The 20,845-nt window shown below is 38.1% G+C and overlaps 1 protein-coding gene across 1 annotated transcript; it reads right to left on the minus strand.

The window, feature by feature from the left end:
* Positions 1-1,707: 1,707 nt before the first annotated feature.
* On the minus strand, positions 1,708-15,639 carry LOC109415672 (probable chitinase 2). Its single transcript, XM_019689589.3, has 4 exons — positions 14,651-15,639; positions 3,133-3,297; positions 2,859-3,054; positions 1,708-2,587 (listed from the first exon to the last, which is right to left on the minus strand). Exons 1-4 carry the CDS (start codon positions 15,564-15,566, stop codon positions 1,753-1,755), a joined length of 2,112 nt encoding a protein of 703 aa, XP_019545134.2. The 5' UTR covers positions 15,567-15,639; the 3' UTR covers positions 1,708-1,752.
* Positions 15,640-20,845: the final 5,206 nt, after the last annotated feature.

The following is a 20,845-nucleotide window of genomic DNA, read 5'->3' on the forward strand; positions in this document are numbered from 1 at the left end:
GAGGAATATTCTTATGATTACTTAGAGAAATTTCCTTAAAAATCCTGAGATAAATTCCAGAACGATTTAATGCAGGAATTCCAGCCCAAACACACATGGTTACAGAACATGTCAGGGTTGCACAAAAGTCACTGTGACTTACTGTGCAACCCTTACATGCGCTGCCGTGACTGTTTCGTAACCATGTAATCTTTTGAGGAATTTTCGCATACTTGGCGAAATTAATGAAGGTATCCTTGTAGGAAAAGGAAACCTTTGATGAATTTTCAGAAAACATTTGGAGAAATTCTTAAATCAATACTTGGAGGAATTTCTGCAGGAATCCTTCTGGGAGAGAAATTTCTGAGACCATAGTTTAAGAAATTCTTTAGAAATTTTTTGAAGGATTTTTTGGGGTATTTACTTGATTAAATGCGGAGAAATTTTTCAATTCATCCACGCAGGTATACTTAAAGTATCCTTGAGTAACTTGCTGAAGAGATTTCTGAAGATCTGATGAAATAGTTGCAAAATTTTCAGAAGGAATTCCTGATAGATTCGTTTGAGGAATTGGAAGAATTCTTCGAAGGAATCGCTGAAGGAATTCTGAAAGGGGAAATTTCTGTCGAAATCCCTTAACGAATACCTGAAGAATTCTTTGAAAATACTCTGGGAAATACTTGGAATAATTTTTGAACATACTTGAAGAGAATGATCTCTTCATAAAAAAATCTGGAGCAATCCCTGAAAAAATACGCGAAATTGCAAAGCACGCTTTGAAATGTCTAAGACTTACTCATAAGTGCATAATTTTCCAGAACATATTCACAAAATCAGCGTTTGCGTTCACGCTGGTTGGCCAAAGACTTATAAATAATATATTAGTACAATTAAAGTTATTAAAAAAAATTAGGAAAAGTGACTACAGCGCCATAGGAATTTTAGTCTATTTCTATTCAGAGAACAGACATCCAAGCTAGAACAAATTATAACTGTAAATTAATGTAAGAATTGGATTTTCTTTCTGGATTCTGTGGTCTCGACTAGCAAAATATGTCACACTAACATTCTTTCCCTTCCTCGATGACCGCAAGGATGTGACCAGCACCGTTATAAACCCTAGGGCTGGCTAGTTGATTGCATCACTAGATGTTTTGCGAATCTAGTTGTCAAGCCTCAAGCGTTTTGATAAAGAAATATTGAGTTCAAATCAAAAGAGTTCTAAAGATTTCCCTTCCTAAAAGTATTTTATAACGTAGCGTAGTGGTTACACGTTCACTTCATAAGTGGATGGTCATGGGTTCGTTCCCAGCCCCGGCACTTGCATTTTTTCGTTAGTTTCTCTTCCCCCGAGAGCGGCTGGCACCTGACCCTCTTCAGAGCAAATGCTCCAACGCACCCGGAAACCTGGATATCGGCAAACGGCATCTCATAATGGACCCCCAATCGGACTGGAAGAGGAACAGAGCCACACATCAACATCCTCGTGCTCATCATTCTACCATTGATAGGGTAGGAAAGTGACAGCAGCGCAAAGGCAAACCAGTTCGATATAGTAGAATAAGAATAGAATACATTCAGGCACTGTACAAAGTGTAAGTGCAGCTGCCAATTGGAATCGCTCACGCAGTGCCCTAGTGAACAAAAGAGCTGTAAATTAGGTTAAGTGATTGAAGAATAAAAAAAGGATTTTATAATTTCACAAATAATGCATTATCATCCCGTTTTGTTCAAAGAAAATAAGCATCGTTTATTAAAACTTCTATTCGAACCCTACCGGTTCATCTCATCATCCACTACAGCAATTGCATCCAGGATCGTCCGCAGCAACTTGTATTTCCCCTGAACCGGCGCAGGAGTTTGCAATCGTGTTCCAAAATCAGCAAACGGTTTCTCCTCAGGGTTGCAAATTCCGTTGAAATCATCCGTATCGATTGAAAATGCCATCACACCACGTAAATTTTTCCGCATTGCATAGCGCACCTTGTTGGCCATTGATCGGGTGCTGTCGAACACAATCACTTTGGTTTTGGCTCCATCTTGCATAGTGGCTATTGCTTCCGAAGCTTCGGCATCCCAAGATACGTTCCAAAGGTTGGATTTTGCCTTCAATTCGTTGCAGATTTCGTTGTAGCCAATGTAGCCGTCGACTTTGGTGTGAGGGCCGCTGAAGGCGGTTTCGGAAGGATCTCCGATCTTTGCTTGAATCGAGTCGACCATGAAGGTTCTACCGTAGAATGGTAAACCAAGGACCATCTTATTGGTAGGGGCTCCCAGAGAAATCAGATGGTCAATCGTAAATTCAACATTATGTACCCCGTCACCTCTGAGTGGAGCGTTGAATCCTACTTTCTTATTCCAAATACCTCTGTAATCGTAACATTTGACATGTAGCAAATCCAAATATCTGGAGAGGTTTTTAATGTCGTAAGCCGCATCGATTAGATACTGTTTGGCTTCGAATGAAGACGTCAACAATAGCTTATTCTTTTTGAACCTTTGGCTGAGTTCTTTGACGAGATGAACGAAATTCTCTCGATCGTGCGGTTTACCACCACGCTGGGTGGGATACTCCCAGTCCAGGTCGAGCCCATCGAATCCATACCGTCTGAAACAACCAAACTGTGTTATCCCTTCAACTTTCAATTAAGGTGAAAATATGACGAAACCACATCCCGAATTCTCAAGAGCACAAATCTGAGGGACCAAATTTCGGTTTGCGCTGAAAAGTTGATCGATTGGTTACCCGCTGGTGGTGATCAATCGATCAACTTTTCAGTGCAAATCGATAGTTGATTATTTAGATTTGTGCTCTTGAGAATTCGGGTTGTGGTTTCGTCATATCTTCACCTTAAGTAGTTTTATTTTTACATAAATACCTAATAAAACCAAGTGCATTTTCGGCAAACACTCGCCGCCGTTGCGGATTAGCAGCCAGGTTGGAGTACTCCACGGAGCCCTCGTTCCATCCTCCCATCGAAATCAACACTTTGAGGTGAGGATAGGCACTACGCATGCCCACCAGTTTTTCGTAGCCGCCCAGGCCAAAGTTGTCCTTCAAGTCTTGCCAGCGATCTGTTAAAAATTGTCGAAAATTTACTCCATTTTCATATTATATTGAATATATCTTTTTATGTTTCCTAGTGAACTTACCTAACGACTTTATGGTATTGCTCTCAGCATCTAATCCGGCATAGGCATGAACGACATGTGTGCACAGTTTCGGATCGAAATGGTCCAGGTTGAACGATCCCACACCACTCCGGTACGTGGCCCACGATGAGATGTAGCAAACCACTACACGGCCATGCGCGATCGCTGAGAAAACAGAACGATGATTTCACAGAAGGATATGAAAAATATTTATTCAATAGTACATTTCATACGATTGGTAATAGTTATCTATGAAACAAGTTGCAAAATGATGAAAAATTGCAAAATTTTGTAACCCTTTATCGCCAATAAATTTCAACACGTAATATTTTTTTAACGTGTTACAATCCTAGTTAGAAAATTAATAAAACAAAATCAACGTGACATCAAATTTTAACCGATTTATATGATTTTTTGAATGTGGGGAAATGAAGCCAAATCTATTAATCTCTGACCCTGTCTCTATTTGTAAAAGAACCATAGAGCGATTCCAAGCAACAGCATCAAAATTAAGGAAAATTTTTAATTCATGATTTTCTATTGAACTGAAACTTTGCACAGTTTTTCAGTTCCATCTAAATCGCCATTTTTCGATATCAAATTTTTATTTAGAGCCACGACTAACTTTTCAAAAGGGTGTATGTGAAAATGGTTCAAAAATATTCAAAAATATGCACAGCAAAAACGGATTGTTCGATTGTTATGAATTTTTCAGCAAAGTTAGATAGCTAAATGGTGATTTCTAAGAAAATATACACTGTGAAAAAAAATCTATTTTATCATTGAAAAACATCATTTTTGTCACAAAAACTCAAATATCTCAAAACCCTATCTTTTTACCAACTTGAATTTTTTAGGGAAAACGGTCCATTGTATTAGCAATCTACCATAAAAATTTGGTGATGGTAAACTAATAAACAAAAAAGTTATAACATTTCAAAAATTTCACAATTTTTACATTTAGTAAAAAAAAATTTTCTGTGTAAATTATTTCGGCCGGGAATCGCGATTTGATGCTGATTTTATTGTTCAGAAAAGTTAGAAAACTAAATGGCGATTCCTAAGAAAATATACACTGTGAAAAAAATCTTTTTAACATTAAAAAATATCATTTTTGTCACAAAAACTCAAATATCTCAAAACCCTATCTTTTTACCAACGTAATTTTTTAGAGAAAACGGTCCATTGTATTAGCAATCTACCATGAAAATAAACAAAAAAGTTATGACAATTCAAACATTTCACAATTTTCACATTTAGTAATAATTTTTTTTAGTGTAAATTATTTCGGCCGGAAATTGAAGTTTGATGCTGATTTTATTGTTAATGGCCTTGCGTGAGTAAAACAAGTTGTTTTTATTATATATTATATATACATATAATATACTATGTACAGTAATGTTCCGATTTTATCACGCCCTCCGCGCATTAGTCGTTTATTCATTAATTTGCTGTTACATACGAGGACAAGTGTTTTCCCTCTTCTTCAAGATGAATGTTGAAAGCGTGTTTTGCAACGTTAAAAATATTGAAATGGGTATAGATGTTGAAGAATATTACAGGGCATTTTTGAAAAGGGGCGTTATTAAATTGTTTAAACAGATGTCGCTGATGGCAATTTCTCAGTTGTTGTCGTTTTCGAACTTCCTGCGCCCTGCTTTACCGATGATATACAGATGGCTCGTTTGTCAAATTCTAGACGGCAGGACGTGCAATTGCGTAATTTTGTACACAATGTGGACATTTGGGCATAACCAGTCTCTTTCAGTTTATCTATGGTGCTTTCGGTGAGATTTCGTAACTCTTTTGAACATTTTTTTTCATCAAACGGTCTACAAGAGAGCGTTGAGCTGAAGACCTTTGAGAAAGCGACTGTTCATCTTGTTCGTTAGATTATAATAAACAAAATCACTTATTAATTTTAACTTACTTGTTTGGTGTTGGTGGCTGAAGAAAAAAAAATACTATACAATTTTTAATATTCATAGCGGTAGTATTTTTTTGTTTTTTTTCGGGAGCATTGTCAGGTATGTATACAGACAAACAAACGTAACACTGGCGAAATTTTCATTGACCACGCCTTCAACGATCATTTTGAATCTTGGTTGTGGCTTTCATAACAAGAAGAGCGCCCATCGTTTTTCTTTGCGTTTGACGTTTCACACTAGCGCCTTCTGATGACGATATTGCACAACGCAGTGTTTCGTGAAACATTTCCACCAGTTGGTGATAGTGTGAACTGGGCGATGAATTTTCACTAAAATTGTTCTAGGCGTTTCGTCTGTTTGTCTGTGGTATGTACCTCTTATGCATTTGTTGTTGTTGAAGTTACTCGCATTCTTCCGATCATAAAGTCTGTTCTCTACACACTTAATTTTGATTACCGAGTTCGGTAATTTTTTGACGAGATTAAAACTGCTGAGCACCGAACTCGTTCAGCAAAAATGCATTGTTTACCTTTTCCATACGATTTTGACAGTTGTTTTACTGAGCCTCAGTAAAATCGATTACCGAAACTACCGAGATCGTACTGCTGTTATAATCTCGTCGAAAAAGTACCGAACAGGCAATTTAGAAATAAGTGTGTAAGAGGGATTTTTTTTGCGGATAAACTAGACGTATACGCGTATATAAAACTTTTATTATACAGCTTTTGTCTCAAAAATAAATTCAATTCCATTTTTCTTATAATCAACAGCTTTTCAACACTATCAAGGGATTTTTTCACCAGTCACGTACAATAAAAAGTATGACAATCTCAATATTTTTGATCACAACACTGGATCGCGTCTAAGTTTCAAATAGATACTATAGTAATTACGAATAATCAAACTAAAGTATCACGAAAACAACTTGTTTAATTCAGGCGGTAGCCTTTACAATAAAATCAGCATCAAAATATAATTCTCGAAATAATTTACACAGAAAAAAATTTTTTTTTGTTACTAAATGTAAAAATTGTGAAATGTTTGAAATGTCATAACTTTTTTGTTTATCAGTTTACCATCACCAAAATTTTATGGTAGATAGCTGATATAATGGGCCATTTCCCCTAAAAAATTGAAGTTGGTAAAAAGATAGGGTTTTGAGATATTTGAGTTTTTGTGACAAATATCATATTTTTTCAAAGTAGAAAAAGAAATTTTTTACAGTGTATATTTTCTAAGGAATCATCATTTAGTTATCTAACTTTGCTGAAAAATTTATAACAATCGAACAATCCGTTTTTGCTGTACAGCTTTTAGAATATTTTAGAACTATTTTCGCATACACCCTTTTGAAAAGTTAGTCGTGAGTGAATATGAAGGTTTAATATCAAAAAATGGCGATTTATATGAAATTAAAAAACTGTGCAAAGTTTCAGATATTTTTGAAATGGTCGCTCAGGATCGACTGACATGACACCGTGGAATTCCTCCATATTGAAGTGGTAGTTTGGCCCATAGGTTATTGAAGGGGTTATATCAGGTATCTGGTCTAAAATGGATCAACCTCCTTTAACCCTTTCAGAACGGTTGGGTCATTTGCACCTCGCTGACGAGGTGGCGAGTGGTGGCGAGGTTGGTGAAAAAAGTCGTCCCGAAGGGGTTAAAATAAATATTACTTGTAGGGCAACCAACGTATTTTGGACACAGCACCGACCCAAAATTTTTTGGACACTTACGGCAAAAACAAATGGAAGAGTCCAGAATATATTGGCGTAACGCTGTGCCCAAAATACGTTGGTTCCCCTAATACTTTACCGTACTGGTAAACTACGGTAATGGTAAAGTACACATTTATCATTTTTCATACAAAAATTGTCAAGTTTGGAGGGCTGTATCTTGGCTTCAAAATTGACGTTAAATGCTTCTTGGATGTCAGCACACACCGCAGTCCCCGTATGCATGCTCTCAAAACTTTCGGCGGTTTTTTTTCTGTATTAATGAGATTTTTAGCCCTAGGCTAGTTCATCTCGGGACCCACGCTTCACTTCCCTTCCGAAGGAAGAACACACATTTTGCGAGTTTGTCGGGAGTGGGATTCGATCTCAGGTCCTCGGCGTGTTAGTCAAGTGTTCTAACTATCACACCAGGTCCGCTCCTCACTTTCGGTGGTTATTACCACGCGTCGAAGTCGAACGCCGCGGCTCCAAATCGAACGGCTGCGTAATGTAGAAGTAGCTCCAGGCTACGCGCAGCAGTTAGCAATGTCCCTACCAACGGAAGAGCAGCTTGGCGCAGCTACACTTGAAGTTGGCTGAAGGGACATCCGATCCGCCATAGGTAGTATCTCGGCTGCAGCACTAGGCTCCACGATTCCGAATCACAGAAACGACTGATACAATGGCGAATGTAAACAGTTGAAAAACGAGAAGAATGCAGCGTGGGTGAGAATTTTGCAACACCGTACGAGGGCAAATGAGGCACGTTATTGACAGGCGCAGAACAGGCAGAACTCAGCCTTCCAGAGGAAGAAGCGCCAGCAGGAAGAACGAGATCGCGAAGCGATGGAAGAGCTGTACTGCGCTAAGGACACACGAAAGTTGCCACAAGCCGACATGTGCCGAGATAATCACGGAAGTATTCTCACGAGCGGGCGTGAGGTGGCAGCATTACGATGAGAACCTCAATGGAGACGTTGCAAGCACCGGAGGTGACGCGGTAACAGATCTAGGAGTACGTGCGCAGGACTAAAGATTTCCAGCCCTTAATCTCCAAGAGATTGAAGAGGAGGTTAGCCGGTTGAAAAACAACAAAGCCGCTGGAGCAGATCAACTACCAAGCGAGTTACTAAAACACGATGGAGAAGCACTGGTGAGAGCACTACACTGGGTCATTACCAAGATTTGGGAGGAGGAAGTATTACCGGAGGAGTGGGTGGAAGGTATCGTGTGTCCCATCTACAAAAAGGGCGATAAGTTGGATTGCGGGAACTACCACGCGATCACACTACTGAGCGCTACCTACAAAGTACTCTCTCAAATTTTATACCGCCGACTATCACCGATTGCAAGAGAGTTTGTTGGGCAATATCAGGCTGGATTCATGGGTGAACGCGCTACAACGGATCAGATGTTCGCCATCCACCAGGTGATGCAGAAATGCCGCGAATACAACGTGCCCACACATCACTTGTTCAACGATTTCAAATCGGCGTATGACACAATCGATCGAGAACAGCTATGGCAGATTATGCACGAATACGGATTCCCGGATAAACTGATACGATTAATCAAGGCGACGATGGATCGAGTAATAGGCTTAGTTCGAGTATCAAGGACACTCTCGAGTCCCTTTGAATCTCGCAGAGGGCTACGGCAAGGTGATGGTCTTTCGTGCTTGCTGTTCAACATTGCGTTAGAAGATGTAATAAGGAGAGCGGGGATAAACACGAGTGGTACGATTTTCACGAAGTCCGTTCAGCTGCGTGGTTTCGCTGATGATATTGATATTATAGCATAGCTCGTAAATTTGAGACGATGGCGGAAACGTACATCCGACTAAAGAGTGAAGCCAGGCGAATCGGAATAGTCATTATTGTGTCGAAGACAAAGTACATGATAGAAAGGAGCTCCAGGGAGGAATCACCGCGCCCGCTACCCCGAATTTATATCGACGGTGATGAAATCGAGGCGATTGAAGAATTCGTGTACTTGGGCTCACTGGTGACCGCCGACAACGACACCAGCAGAGAAATTCAGAGGCGCAGTGTGGCAGGAAATCGTGCTTAGTTTGGACTCCGCAGAACTCTAAGATCGAATAAAGTTCGCTGTAATGCGAAGTTAACTATCTACAAAACACTGATTAGACCGGTCGTCCTCTATGGGCACGAAACATGGACCCTACGTGCAGAGGACCAACGCGCCCTTGGAGTTTTCGAACGGAAGGTGTTGCATACCTTCTACGGTGGAGTGCAAATGGAAGACGGGACTTGGAGAAGGCGAATGAACCACGAGCTGCATCAGCTGCTGAGAGAACCAACCATCGTTCACACCGCGAAAATCGGGAGGCTACCGATACAAGAAGACGTGGTGCGCAGCGAGCAAGGTAGAGGACGATCTGCGGACCCTACGCAGAGTGCGGAACTGGAGACAAACAGCTATGAACCGAGTGGGATGGAGACGGCTACTATGTACAGCAGAGGTCACCCCGGCTTTAGCCTGATCGGTAAGGTAAGAAGAAATTTTGGTGGGAATCCATAATAAGTTCCTGCAGAAATTCTCGGCTTAATTTCCTATAGAATTTCCTATTAAATTTTTAGTGGAAAACCTGGACAAATTTTCAACCAATTTCTCCACAAATTTCTCTCGTTTTTTTTATTAGGAGTTCGCCATAGATTGAGCCTTATTTCAGTAAGCAAATTTCTTAATTAAAAAACTGAAATTCGTCCAAATAAACTGTCCTTAAATCATGCTAGATTTCTCTAAAAAATGTTTCAACAGTTTCGGTGTTCTACGACTTGAGTAAGTCGTAAACTGCATAAGTAAAATTAAATTCAAGAAATCAAAAAATACTTCTATACAGGTATTCTTCGACATAACGTACAAAATTTTTTTCTTTTTTTACGTTATATCGAAGTGTACGTTATATCGAAGCAGAAAAAAATTTAATATTGTTTATGCTAGTGTTGATGTATTCGACGTGAGGTTAACCCCAATCAAGGATTTCAGAAAAAAAAACACAAAACGAAAAATGAAAAACATGAGTTTTCATGAAAAACTCATTTCGTTTTTTGTGCTTTGATATAACGTACATTTTGCTTCGATATAACGTACACTAAATTTTTTCCCAAATTGCGCTAATTTTGAGTAAAAAGACTAATGCTGCAACAAAACATTGATTTGAGTGATTTCGTAGTTTGTCTGAAAGTTATTGCTGGGAAAAAATATTTTTTTTTAATATTGTACGTTATATCGAAGCAAAATGTACATACGTTATATCGAATTCGCAATATCGAGGGTACGTTATATCGAAGAATACCTGTATTTATAAAAAAAAATCCTTCAATTATTCCAAGAATTCTATAGAAAATTAAAGCAATTGCACAAAACATTTTTTGGAGGCAAAATTTAAAATTCTATGAAGAGCTGGACAAGTAATTGCATTCTTTAAAAAAATAATCACAACATATCACATGCACCGTGTCCAATAACTTTTCATACAAATTAGGTATCAGCCCTTACCATTACTTCTTCTTCTTCTTCTTCTTCTTTATGGCTCTACGTCCGCACTGGGACTTGGCCGGCCTCTCTTCAACTTAGTGTTCTTTGAGCACTTCCACAGTTATTATATGAAGGGCTTTCTTTGCCTGCCATTGCATGAATTTGTGTATATATATTGTGAGGCAAGTACAATGATACTCTATGCCCAGGGAGTCGAGAAAAATTTTCCCGACCGGAATGGGAATCGAAACCGCCGTCTCCGGATTGGCGATCCATAGCCTTAACCACTAGGCTAACTGGAGACCCCTTCCTTACCATTACTAGTAGCAACTATTTGCTACTTTATGGGGGCCCCTAAAATGTGGGGGCACGGGGCCCTGACCCCCTGCCCCCCTTAAATACGGCACCGTGCCACCCCACTATGGGGCGGCTCCATACAAACAGGTGGCCAAACATATTTTCGGGTCCATTTTATAATGTCTGGCCCCTATTCATATGGTTTGTGTCTTAAATATATGAAAAACATGTTAAAAAATTGAAATAAACATTTTTTTAACACAACCGTTTCAATAGCATGAAATTGCATGGGCATTGCATACTTTTAGGCGTTTATCTGTGTAAAAAGATTTCTGTTCCAATGTACAAAAGAGATTCCAATTCGTAAAAAATACGCTTCGCTAATAGATCCAAGACCAGATTAAGATTCTATTATGATTGATCTACCGAATAAAGCGGCCATGACGACCAAATGCTTCCTCAGATGTATTTAATGGCCCATAGGATGATTTTATTTTGGAATATCGAAGTCATCGCCGACACCTTGATCGGAATTGCAGGATAGCAGCTAGTAGCAGCCAAATTTGTTTTCAATGTCTCCCGGGGATCCTAAAGGCATAGAAGTAGTCTCGAAGCGAAACTTTGCGAATAGGGGTCGCAGTACCGAGCACTATTGGTGAGTACCGGTATTTCGGTACTTTAGCTTACAGTACCGGTAGTACCGGTAAAATGAAAGTAATCTATTTTGCACAGACAATCTACAATTTACCATATGCATTTGTGAATTCCAGTTTTTAGGGATGTCATAAAATCTAATAAGAAAATACCAAATAAACAAAAAAAAAATATGGACAGATAAGTATATAAAAAGAAATAAGTTGTATGAAACTGTTTTTGGAACTATTGTTTAGCTTCTGCGCCGTTTCACAGGCAGTATCTCGGTGAGTCTAAAATGAAACAGAAACAGCCTTACATGTCCCAAAATCAGATAGATAGATGCTAGGTGAAGACAGAAAAAGAATTAACTGATTTTTCTCTTGATAATGCAAATGAAATCTAAAAACTGAAGAAATAAGAAACCCTATTCGAAGAGGGTATTCTGCTTAGAGCGTTCGGAAAGTCGGTAGTACCGACTCGGTACAAGAAAAACCGAAATCCAACAAGCTTCATTGTAAGCTTACAAATCCATTTCCAAAATAACGTTCATTAAACCTATCATTGCTATGATATCCTGGATTTGCAGAAAGGTTTTATATATGAAATGTTTGTTTTAAATGTTGTACTTAGTTTTAAAGATTTCCATTTATTTCTATTGCATATTTGGCTATACTAATGACAGGATTTCATCAATTCAGGAGAGATTTCACGGTACCGAAAGTACCGGTACCCAGGTTCAGTCAGTACCGGTATTTCGGTACCAAAAATTGGTCGGTAATACCGGTATTTTCGGTACCGGTACTACCGGTACTACATCCATCCCTATTTGCGAAACTTTTTTTGTATGGAATGGATTGAAATTTGAGGATTTTAATGTGGCTTTATTTATTAGTTTTACAATCAATTTTATTACGTCTGATTTGTCATTCGAAACGTTTATAAGCAAGCTTTAAGAAACTTCCAAAAAAGTTCAACATTTGCCATTTAAACCGAAGATATGCAAAGTTGAGCAGTTCATTCATTTTAGCAAAAATTGCCAATGGTCTTATTCTGCTGCCAATATCTCTTTAAGTATATGGATTAGCAAACTAATATTCTAAAATTTACTGGTCCAAGTGGTCTACTTTCAATTACCGAACCTAAATCTCAAATTGAATAAAGTCAATTTTCGATTTTTGGCCACCTGAATCCCCTTAGTGCACCCCAAGAATCAGCAGCAGCTGCAGTGCTGCTTATAAAACCATTGGTCGGTCCACTAACTTTTTTCACAGGCATTCAATCGTTCTGCGATCTTCGAAGGAATGATTCATAGATGAATTTTCCACAGGAAGTGCTGATTTAAATTAAGCAGATAAGGGGCGTCCTCTGAGATTTGTTTTTTCAGTAAGTGTAACATTTGCCATGGTAAATCCCGGGCAAGCTTTGAATCGCTGGCGCTGTACATCTATCCTTTTTTGCTCTCTCTCTCTCTCTCTCCTCTTCTTGGCGTAACGTCCTCACTGGGACAAAGCCTGCTTCTCAGCTTAGTGTTCTATGAGCACTTCCACAGTTTTTAACTGAGAGCTTCCTCTGCCAATGACCATTTTGCATGTGTATATCGTGTGGCAGGCACGAAGATACTCTATGCCCAAGGAAGTCAAGGAAATTTCCTTTACGAAAAGATCCTGGACCGACCGGGAATCGAACCCGTCACCCTCAGCATGGTCATGCTGAATACCCGTGCGTTTACCGCCTCGGCTATATGGGCCCTATCCTTTTTTGCATTTAACCAAAAAAGCGATCGTAACACATCGATATTCAAAAATTTTAAATCAATGCCTCTCTTTTCTTCCAGAAAAGGTAAATCTTAGATTTGGGAAAATCATTGTTTGACCGTGTTACTGTTGCAATGCAATACATTGTTGTGTGTCTATATGTACACTTCCGATCAAAAGTTTGGGGTCACCCCTTCAAAAACATGTCATTTTTTTAGGCCCATATCTCCGCCAATTTGCGTCCGATTTTAAAACCCTAGGTCTCATTCAAAAGATAATAAGCTAAAGAAACTTTGAACATGGTTTAAATGAAACTTTTTCAAAAAAATTGTATGTAAACTTCAGTTAAAGTTGCCACATTTTCTAAAAAATGAATATAAACTTACGGCAGTTTCGTTGGAAATTGGGTCGACCAAATTTTAAGATGAGAACGGTAATATAACCTATTTTCTATTAGCTTTAACTGCTTTTCATCGCACTTAGCTAAAAAATTTAGAAAAAAAAAAGTTATTAGGTAATAGAACTCTTGATGTCATGGACCAAAAGTTTGGGGCCACCCCTCAAAACGATGTATCGGCCAAAAGTTTGGGGTCACTATGAAATGGAACATGGAAAAGTGATTTGTTAATATTTTATCATCTTTCATTCAATTTCAGTTCTTCTTGGCTTATTTGAAACATAATGAGAGGTACTTACTGCATAGACATTGAACTACACATATTTGTTAAAATTTACATACTAAAAATTATCGTAAAAATGCCTCATTTTTTGAAATGTGGAAAAATGTGTTAACTTTACATAACATTTTTATGTATAAAAATCCTAGAATACGTTAAATAAAATACATCAAACGTAAATTTAGGTTATTATCATTGGAATGAGTCAAAAAGAATTAAAATTGAACTTCAGATGACAAAGATATCATCGAGTCACTTTTGCATGTTTTACGATAGTGACCCCAAACTTTTGGCTGATACACCATATTGAGGGGTGACCCCAAACTTTTGGTCGATGACATCAAGTGTTAATTTACTTAATAACTTTTTTCCTACATTTTTTAGCCAAGTTCCGCAAAACGAAGTTTAAAGCTAATAGAATATAGGTTATATTTCCGCTCTCATCATACAATTTGGTTGAACCAATTTCCAGCGACACTGCCGTAAGTTTATATTCATTTTTTAGAAAGTTTGGCAACTTTGGGTAAAGTTTACATACAAATATTTTTGTAAAAGTTTCACCTAAATCATGTTCAAAGTTTCTTTGACTTATTATCTTCTGAATGAGACCTAGGGTTTTAAAATCGGACGCAAATTGGTGGAGCTATGGGCCTAAAAATATGACATGTTTTTGAGGAGGTGACCCCAAACTTTTGATCGGGAGTGTATACCTTTATAACGGCTAGTGTAATTAGGGATGATTCAGACATTGAATTTAGTATGTTATATGAGCATTGAGTATTGAATAACTCCAGTATAATCAATCAGTGATAATCGCTTATCGCTTATAATCGCTTTCTAGCGTAATTCCACCACTTGGACCTACTGTCTAGGAACATCAACCATCGTCTCCCGGTGGAAGTACAGCGGTAGAAACAGGTTTGAGCAGCAAAGTTAAGAAAAAAATAAGGGGGTCCCCTATTTGCTAAAATATTTTTCATCAAATGAACTATATTATTTATAGAACCTACCAGTTGTCGTAATATCCTCAGTCAGTTCAACAAATGGAGCAACCGTACCACCCCCTTCAGCCATACTGCGCATTGTTTTACGTATCCACTGGTAATAATTTGATAGCTTCGTGTAGATTGTGTAGCCGTCGATCTGACAAAATCTTGTGTTATCGTCGCGGACCCTCGATCTGGAAACAATACCACCCAAGTACCACGCGCCATGCTTTTTGAAAAACAAACCACCCCCACTGTCTCCATTGCACGCAGTAGTGCCATTTGTATAACCAGCGCATAACACTTCGTCAGCCAGAACCTGACCGAAGAACTCCCGATCACTTTCCAAACACTGCAGATAGTTGATCACAGGCAGCACGGCTTTTCTCAACACCATCGCCAGGACGTTTTGTTCGGTTAATCCGTATCCGATGACCGTGCCGAACTGCCCAACTAGGTTGTCTTCCCTGTACAGACAGGCCGGTCGGACGTAGTTGTCGTACTCGGCTTTCGAGCCAAGCCTTAGGAGGGCAATATCGTGCGCCAAGGTTTCGGCGTCGTAACGTGGTTCTTTGAATATGCCGATGATGTTATGTTGTTGCGTTGAACTTTTTCGCAGCTTTTTGAGATCATGCACGCCCAGCTTTATGAAAACAACCTCCGTAGCCAGAACGTTTCCATTTTCTGTTGTTACACAGTGGCCTGCCGTCAGAACGAACCAGTTGCTTATTAGTGTTCCACCACATTTGTATTCCTCGGTTGTTCCATCGCGATGATAAATGGCAGCATGCCAGGGCCATTGACCAGGCAGTGTGCTTTGTCCTCTCACGATTAGAGGGTTTTGAACCGGTTCTGGAACTCCACATTGAATTTCACATTTCACCTGAGCCCACTTGGGCAGTATGAGGAAACACATGAAAAACAGTGTTGATGTGATCATACTAATAATAGATTTTTAGGAACGTTATTCAATACGTCTGAAGGAGTCAAAGGTCCTGCAAGTACTGATGATTGCAAACGAGGGATGGAACGTTCATCCATCATTGAATGGTGTGAATCAATCAGGGTATCTGTTCATATTTGTGGCACAGTGTTCCCATTTCCATCCTGTTCAAATGAAATCTTGCATGCGCTGTTTATTTCGAGTCTTATTTTTTAGGTGACCACGTAATGATAATAAAACGAGAGAAATCGAAAGATGACATAATTGTTGTTTTCAAATAAAATGAATACGTGAGCGTAGGGTAATCTTACTCTAGTGAAAGCAGCAAATTTACAGAGAGGGCATGTGAACTTGTTGGATAATAAGTCAAAGTTTTTATCTTGTTTTTATACTGAGATTACATTTATATTGCCGCATAGCAGTTCCATGCCACAAACTATAAAAACAAAAAATATGACCATCAGAAACCTGTCGTGTTTTTATTGTGAAGTGCATATGCTAAATATTGTTGGTACACTAAATACCTAACCGTATAGGCAACTCCAACGGAAGCTAACGATCCCTCCGCATCTGGTGACAGGAATGAGAAACCAATGAAAAGAGGGGCTCCTCCAAAATTTGCCATTGCGCAGCATAGGCAAACTGCACTTTTTTCACTTTTTCATATCGAATTCCGCATCGTAGAGAAACAAACGAGCACTTTTTGAAAATAAAATCTAATTCTCTTTCAGATGCGCTTAGATCCGGTAGGTACTTACGAACAACTTATGTGATTAATTTGAGGAGCTCTTGCTATGCCTCCGGCGGTCAATCTTCCGGATTTTTTGTTAGCTGGTCAATCCGGTGTCTGTCGCCGTGGGCATCGAGATTGATGATAATAGAAGCCATTACCAATGGAAAATAGAAACCACCAAGGCAAAATATGAGTTAATTTTGAAAACGAAAAATTGAATTTTTGATGTAAACAAACGATTTTCACCTTATCTCACTTAGCGCCTCTACAATTGGGGGTATCCGAATTCACCTATATTTGAATACATAATTATTGTCCAAGATAGCCAAATTTTGGTCTATGTGGTTTATGAACAGCCCCCAATCAGGCAAGTGAGGTGACAATAGCCGTCTCGCTTGCATTTAGTTTACACATAAGTCGTCTCGCTTTACACGAGATGAAATCAACATGTTACGCCTCACTTGACTCGCAGAATATGCCTGAATATTTGGTTGAGCTTGACTGACCGACCACCCGTAGATGCTACTACAGTGTCGCCAGATCAGAAACAAGGAACACAATTGAGTTTGAAGAAGTCAGCAGTATGATTTTGAGTTCTTCTTCAAATTATTTTTCTTATTTTTCAAAATAATCATTGAACGGCTCTTGAAATTTGAATTTGCTATATAGTATGTGTAACACGTGCTCCGTTTCAAGATACGTTTTTATTTATAGCACCCCCTGTTTGGGGATTGGGTATTATCCCTTCCTTACAGCCTTTTCTGTACACAGACCAGGAACTTCCAATAATCTGCATGGCCAATCACCTAATGGTAAAGATAATTTAAAGATCCCTTCAGATTATAAGAAATACTAGAACAAAATCTTTCCTTTTGAGATTTTCAGTAAGGCTCTTGAGGGTACATTGCAACATCGATACCTTGTAAGATTTTTAGTATTTTTAATATCATTGAAGGATTTATAAGTTTTTTTTTTATATCTCACGAGAACCTTGGTAGATTTTTATTGCATTTTTCATTATGGATTTTACTACACATTTCTGTATTAACTTGGAACTGTTTGCCGTAAAGATGCTTTGCACGAACTTTTGAGAAGGCTTTCTAAATTTAATAATATACAGGGGATGGCCAAAATGTTTGGGATAGGCAACTTTTTTTTTCTACCACAAAAATGTTCAACATGCTATAACTTTTTATAGAGTGCATAAAAAAATCTCAAATTTTAACCGTTTGTCAACCTACTATATGTGCATCATTGGTACAAATTTGGGCTCGATTGATTAATATTTCGCAAAGTCAGAACCGTTCGGGTAAAACACTATTTTTTAGACAACTCATTTTTGAGCTGACATATCTCGGAAACCAGTGAACCGAATTGAATGAAATTTTGAACGTACACTAACAATATGTAAAAGCTTCATCAACTATTAAAACATAGGTCCTTTTTAAACGTTGGAAAAAGTTATCATGGATTGACACTTTTTGGATTTTTCTCGAAAAAATGTAATTTTTTTACATCAATGTCAATAAACTTTCGTGTTGATATCCAAAGATTTTCCATTTCTGTTCTCAAATTATCTCTAATCAGATATGTAAGAGCCAATTTAGATCAAAGGAACAACACATTTAATAATTTTTGTGTGGTATTGTAAATTTGACTTATTTTCCTCTAAATATGGGTAAAAATTTCAACCCGGTATAACTTAATTCGTCGTGAGAAAATATAACATTTTATAACGTCGTATTAAGTATCAATATATTGTTGATAAACGGTAAAAAAATCATTCAATTCGGTTCACTGGTTTTTGAGATATGACAGTTCAAAAATTAGTTGTCTGAAAAAAGTGTTTTACCCGAACGGTTCTAACTTCGCGAAAAATTAATCAATCGAGCCCAAATTTGTACCAATGATGCACATATAATAGGTTGACAACCAGTCAAAATTTTTTGATGCACACTATGAAAAGTTACAGCATGTTGAATTTTTTTGTGGGAGAAAAAAAGTTGCCTATCCCAAACATTTTGGCCATCCCCTGTATATTCATATAACATTGATATCAGCCACTCACGTTAGTAGTCGATTTATTTATTATGTTTTCATCATTCCTCTTGCATGTTCACAACCCAAGAAAACTTTCACGGTGCACTTGGCAAGGCTTCGCGGTGCACCAAATACACCGCGGTGCACGGTCTAAAATCCCACAATTGAGATGAGAAGCAAATTATATTGCGTATTTAGTTCACCATTGGAATATCGCACAAGTTTTCACGTGTGCGAAAACACAAATAAAAGCGCGCGATTCCATCAAATCAATTCAGTGTCTTTAGAGTAGCCTAGAAGTACCAGGAGTGAACTAACCAAGCAACAAAATCTCTAGAACAGTTGGGGAAATGCCACTGTCGATTGAATAAAAAAACATCGTTTTGCCATAGTATGTATTGCGACATTTGCACCCATTTAGAAGCGGTCCGAATTCATTATTATCACAGTCGAATTTCGCACACGACTTCGCAGCGGCTAGCGTACACAAGTTCGGTTGAGTACGTGACAGGGGCTTGGGAAGCACAACAGGTAAACAAAATAAGTTTGATTAGTGTAAAATGTCACTGGGAAATGATTATCCTGTGGATTCTCAAATTATCACAGTAAATAACACAGCGTAACAAAAATTAACTTTTTGCCTGTCTCAAAAGCAAACTTATGTGTCTCCAAAGGATTTTGGGCCGCTGAATCCGAATCCGGGCTAGATTTGCTCTAACACGTCACAATTTTGAGCTATACTTCAATTTATAGGGCAAAATATGCGATTTTGGGCTGTTTTGACTGCAAGCCATTAAGCAAGGAAATATTTTTTTCAAGCAATCAAAAGGTTAATTGGTCAATTAACATCTAAATTAACGACTTATGCAAAATATTTCGTTTTACCAAATCGAATTTGATAGTTTTAAGCTGAGTGCTGCGAATAGAATCGGTCTTATTTTTCAAGCTAGCCAACACACACCTACACACTCCCGGCACACAGCTTGTAAACACGCACGAGCGTTCAATTTTTTTGCAACCACCTCTCTCAGCTCGGTTGTCAAACACGCCGTCGCGACGCTGTTCGGAAATGGTAAACATGATCAATCCACCATTATTCCAATTTTTTCCGGTGTTCAAAATTTACTATTTTCCATTCACGACGGAAATTTTGATGGATAGTTGTTACAAAATTAGATAAAATAGGCTCAAATCAATGTTTATCCTTCTACTCGCTTTCCAACGGCTTGACAACGGCAAATGGAGATATCGTGACAACAACCTTGATTATATCCGTAGCACCTAGATAACAATACCCTTCAATCAATCACACAGGTTTAACAAGGTTTAACATAACCTCCATCTTCAATGTTTGGCTCCCGATGTTTGGCTCTCGCTGAGAGAGTATATTGAGTCAGTCCGCGAGACTCAGGTTTTAAGCGATTTATGTTAGGTACGATATTTCCCATACAAGTCATCCTCCAAAAGTTGCATGCAAGTTTTCATACTAACATAAAATGCTTAAATCTATCAAATTTGATTAGGTTAAACGAAATATTTTGCATGAGTCGTTAATTTAGATGTTAATTGACTAATTATCCTTTTGATTGCTTAAAAAATATATTTCCAAGCTTAATGGCTTGCAGTCAAAAAAGCCCAAAATCGCATATTTTGCCTTATAAATTGAGGTATAGCTCAAAATTGTGACGTGTTAGAGCAAATTTGGGCCCGGATTCGGATTCAGCGGCCCAAAATCCTTCGGAGACACATAAGTTTGCTCTTGAGACAAAAAAATGTTGCGCTGTGTAATGAGAAACCCAATAATTCCCATAGAAACTGAGCATGCCCTGATAAAAAATATCATAAAAATACGATAAATTTTATTGTTACAACACCATTTTTTCGAAAAATATTCACCATTTAACGTATTGTAATTTACACTGCACACTCACCATCACCCCTATTGTTCTATACCATTCGGCGAATGGTAAATGGCCCTTTTACAATAAAAAATGGTGGTCGTTATGTATCTTAACCATAAAATTTTGAGAAAATTTTCATACACTTTTTCGCGAAAAACAATAGAATGTATTGTGTTTTTATGAGACATTTTTAGGGTAATTTTCAAAAGAAAACAATATATCTTAATGTTTTTTCATTGTTCTTACAATACAAATACAAATAATTGAATGGCGTCAAATGAACCGTTGTTGTAATAAAAATACTATAATATTTGTTGTTATTTGTAAGCAGTTTTCGCTTTTGAAAATCCGTAGAATTTATATTTCCCGCTAACATTTATATCCAGCATTTACGAGCACTAACGGCCGCCAGAATGATATGCACATTTCATGATAAGAGTCAAACACTCTGATGTCTGTCTGGTATGTGTTGCTTGGCGGCTGTTGATAAGATCTATCGACAATCTTTTCAAATAACTGCCAAATATCACAAGTCAGACCTCAGGTCGTATGATCCATACCATAAATCGTTCACAATTCATGTGGCCATTAGTATCTGCAAA

This window comes from Aedes albopictus, chromosome 3 (assembly GCF_035046485.1).
Source record: "Aedes albopictus strain Foshan chromosome 3, AalbF5, whole genome shotgun sequence".
NCBI classification, from domain to species: Eukaryota; Metazoa; Arthropoda; class Insecta; order Diptera; family Culicidae; genus Aedes; species Aedes albopictus.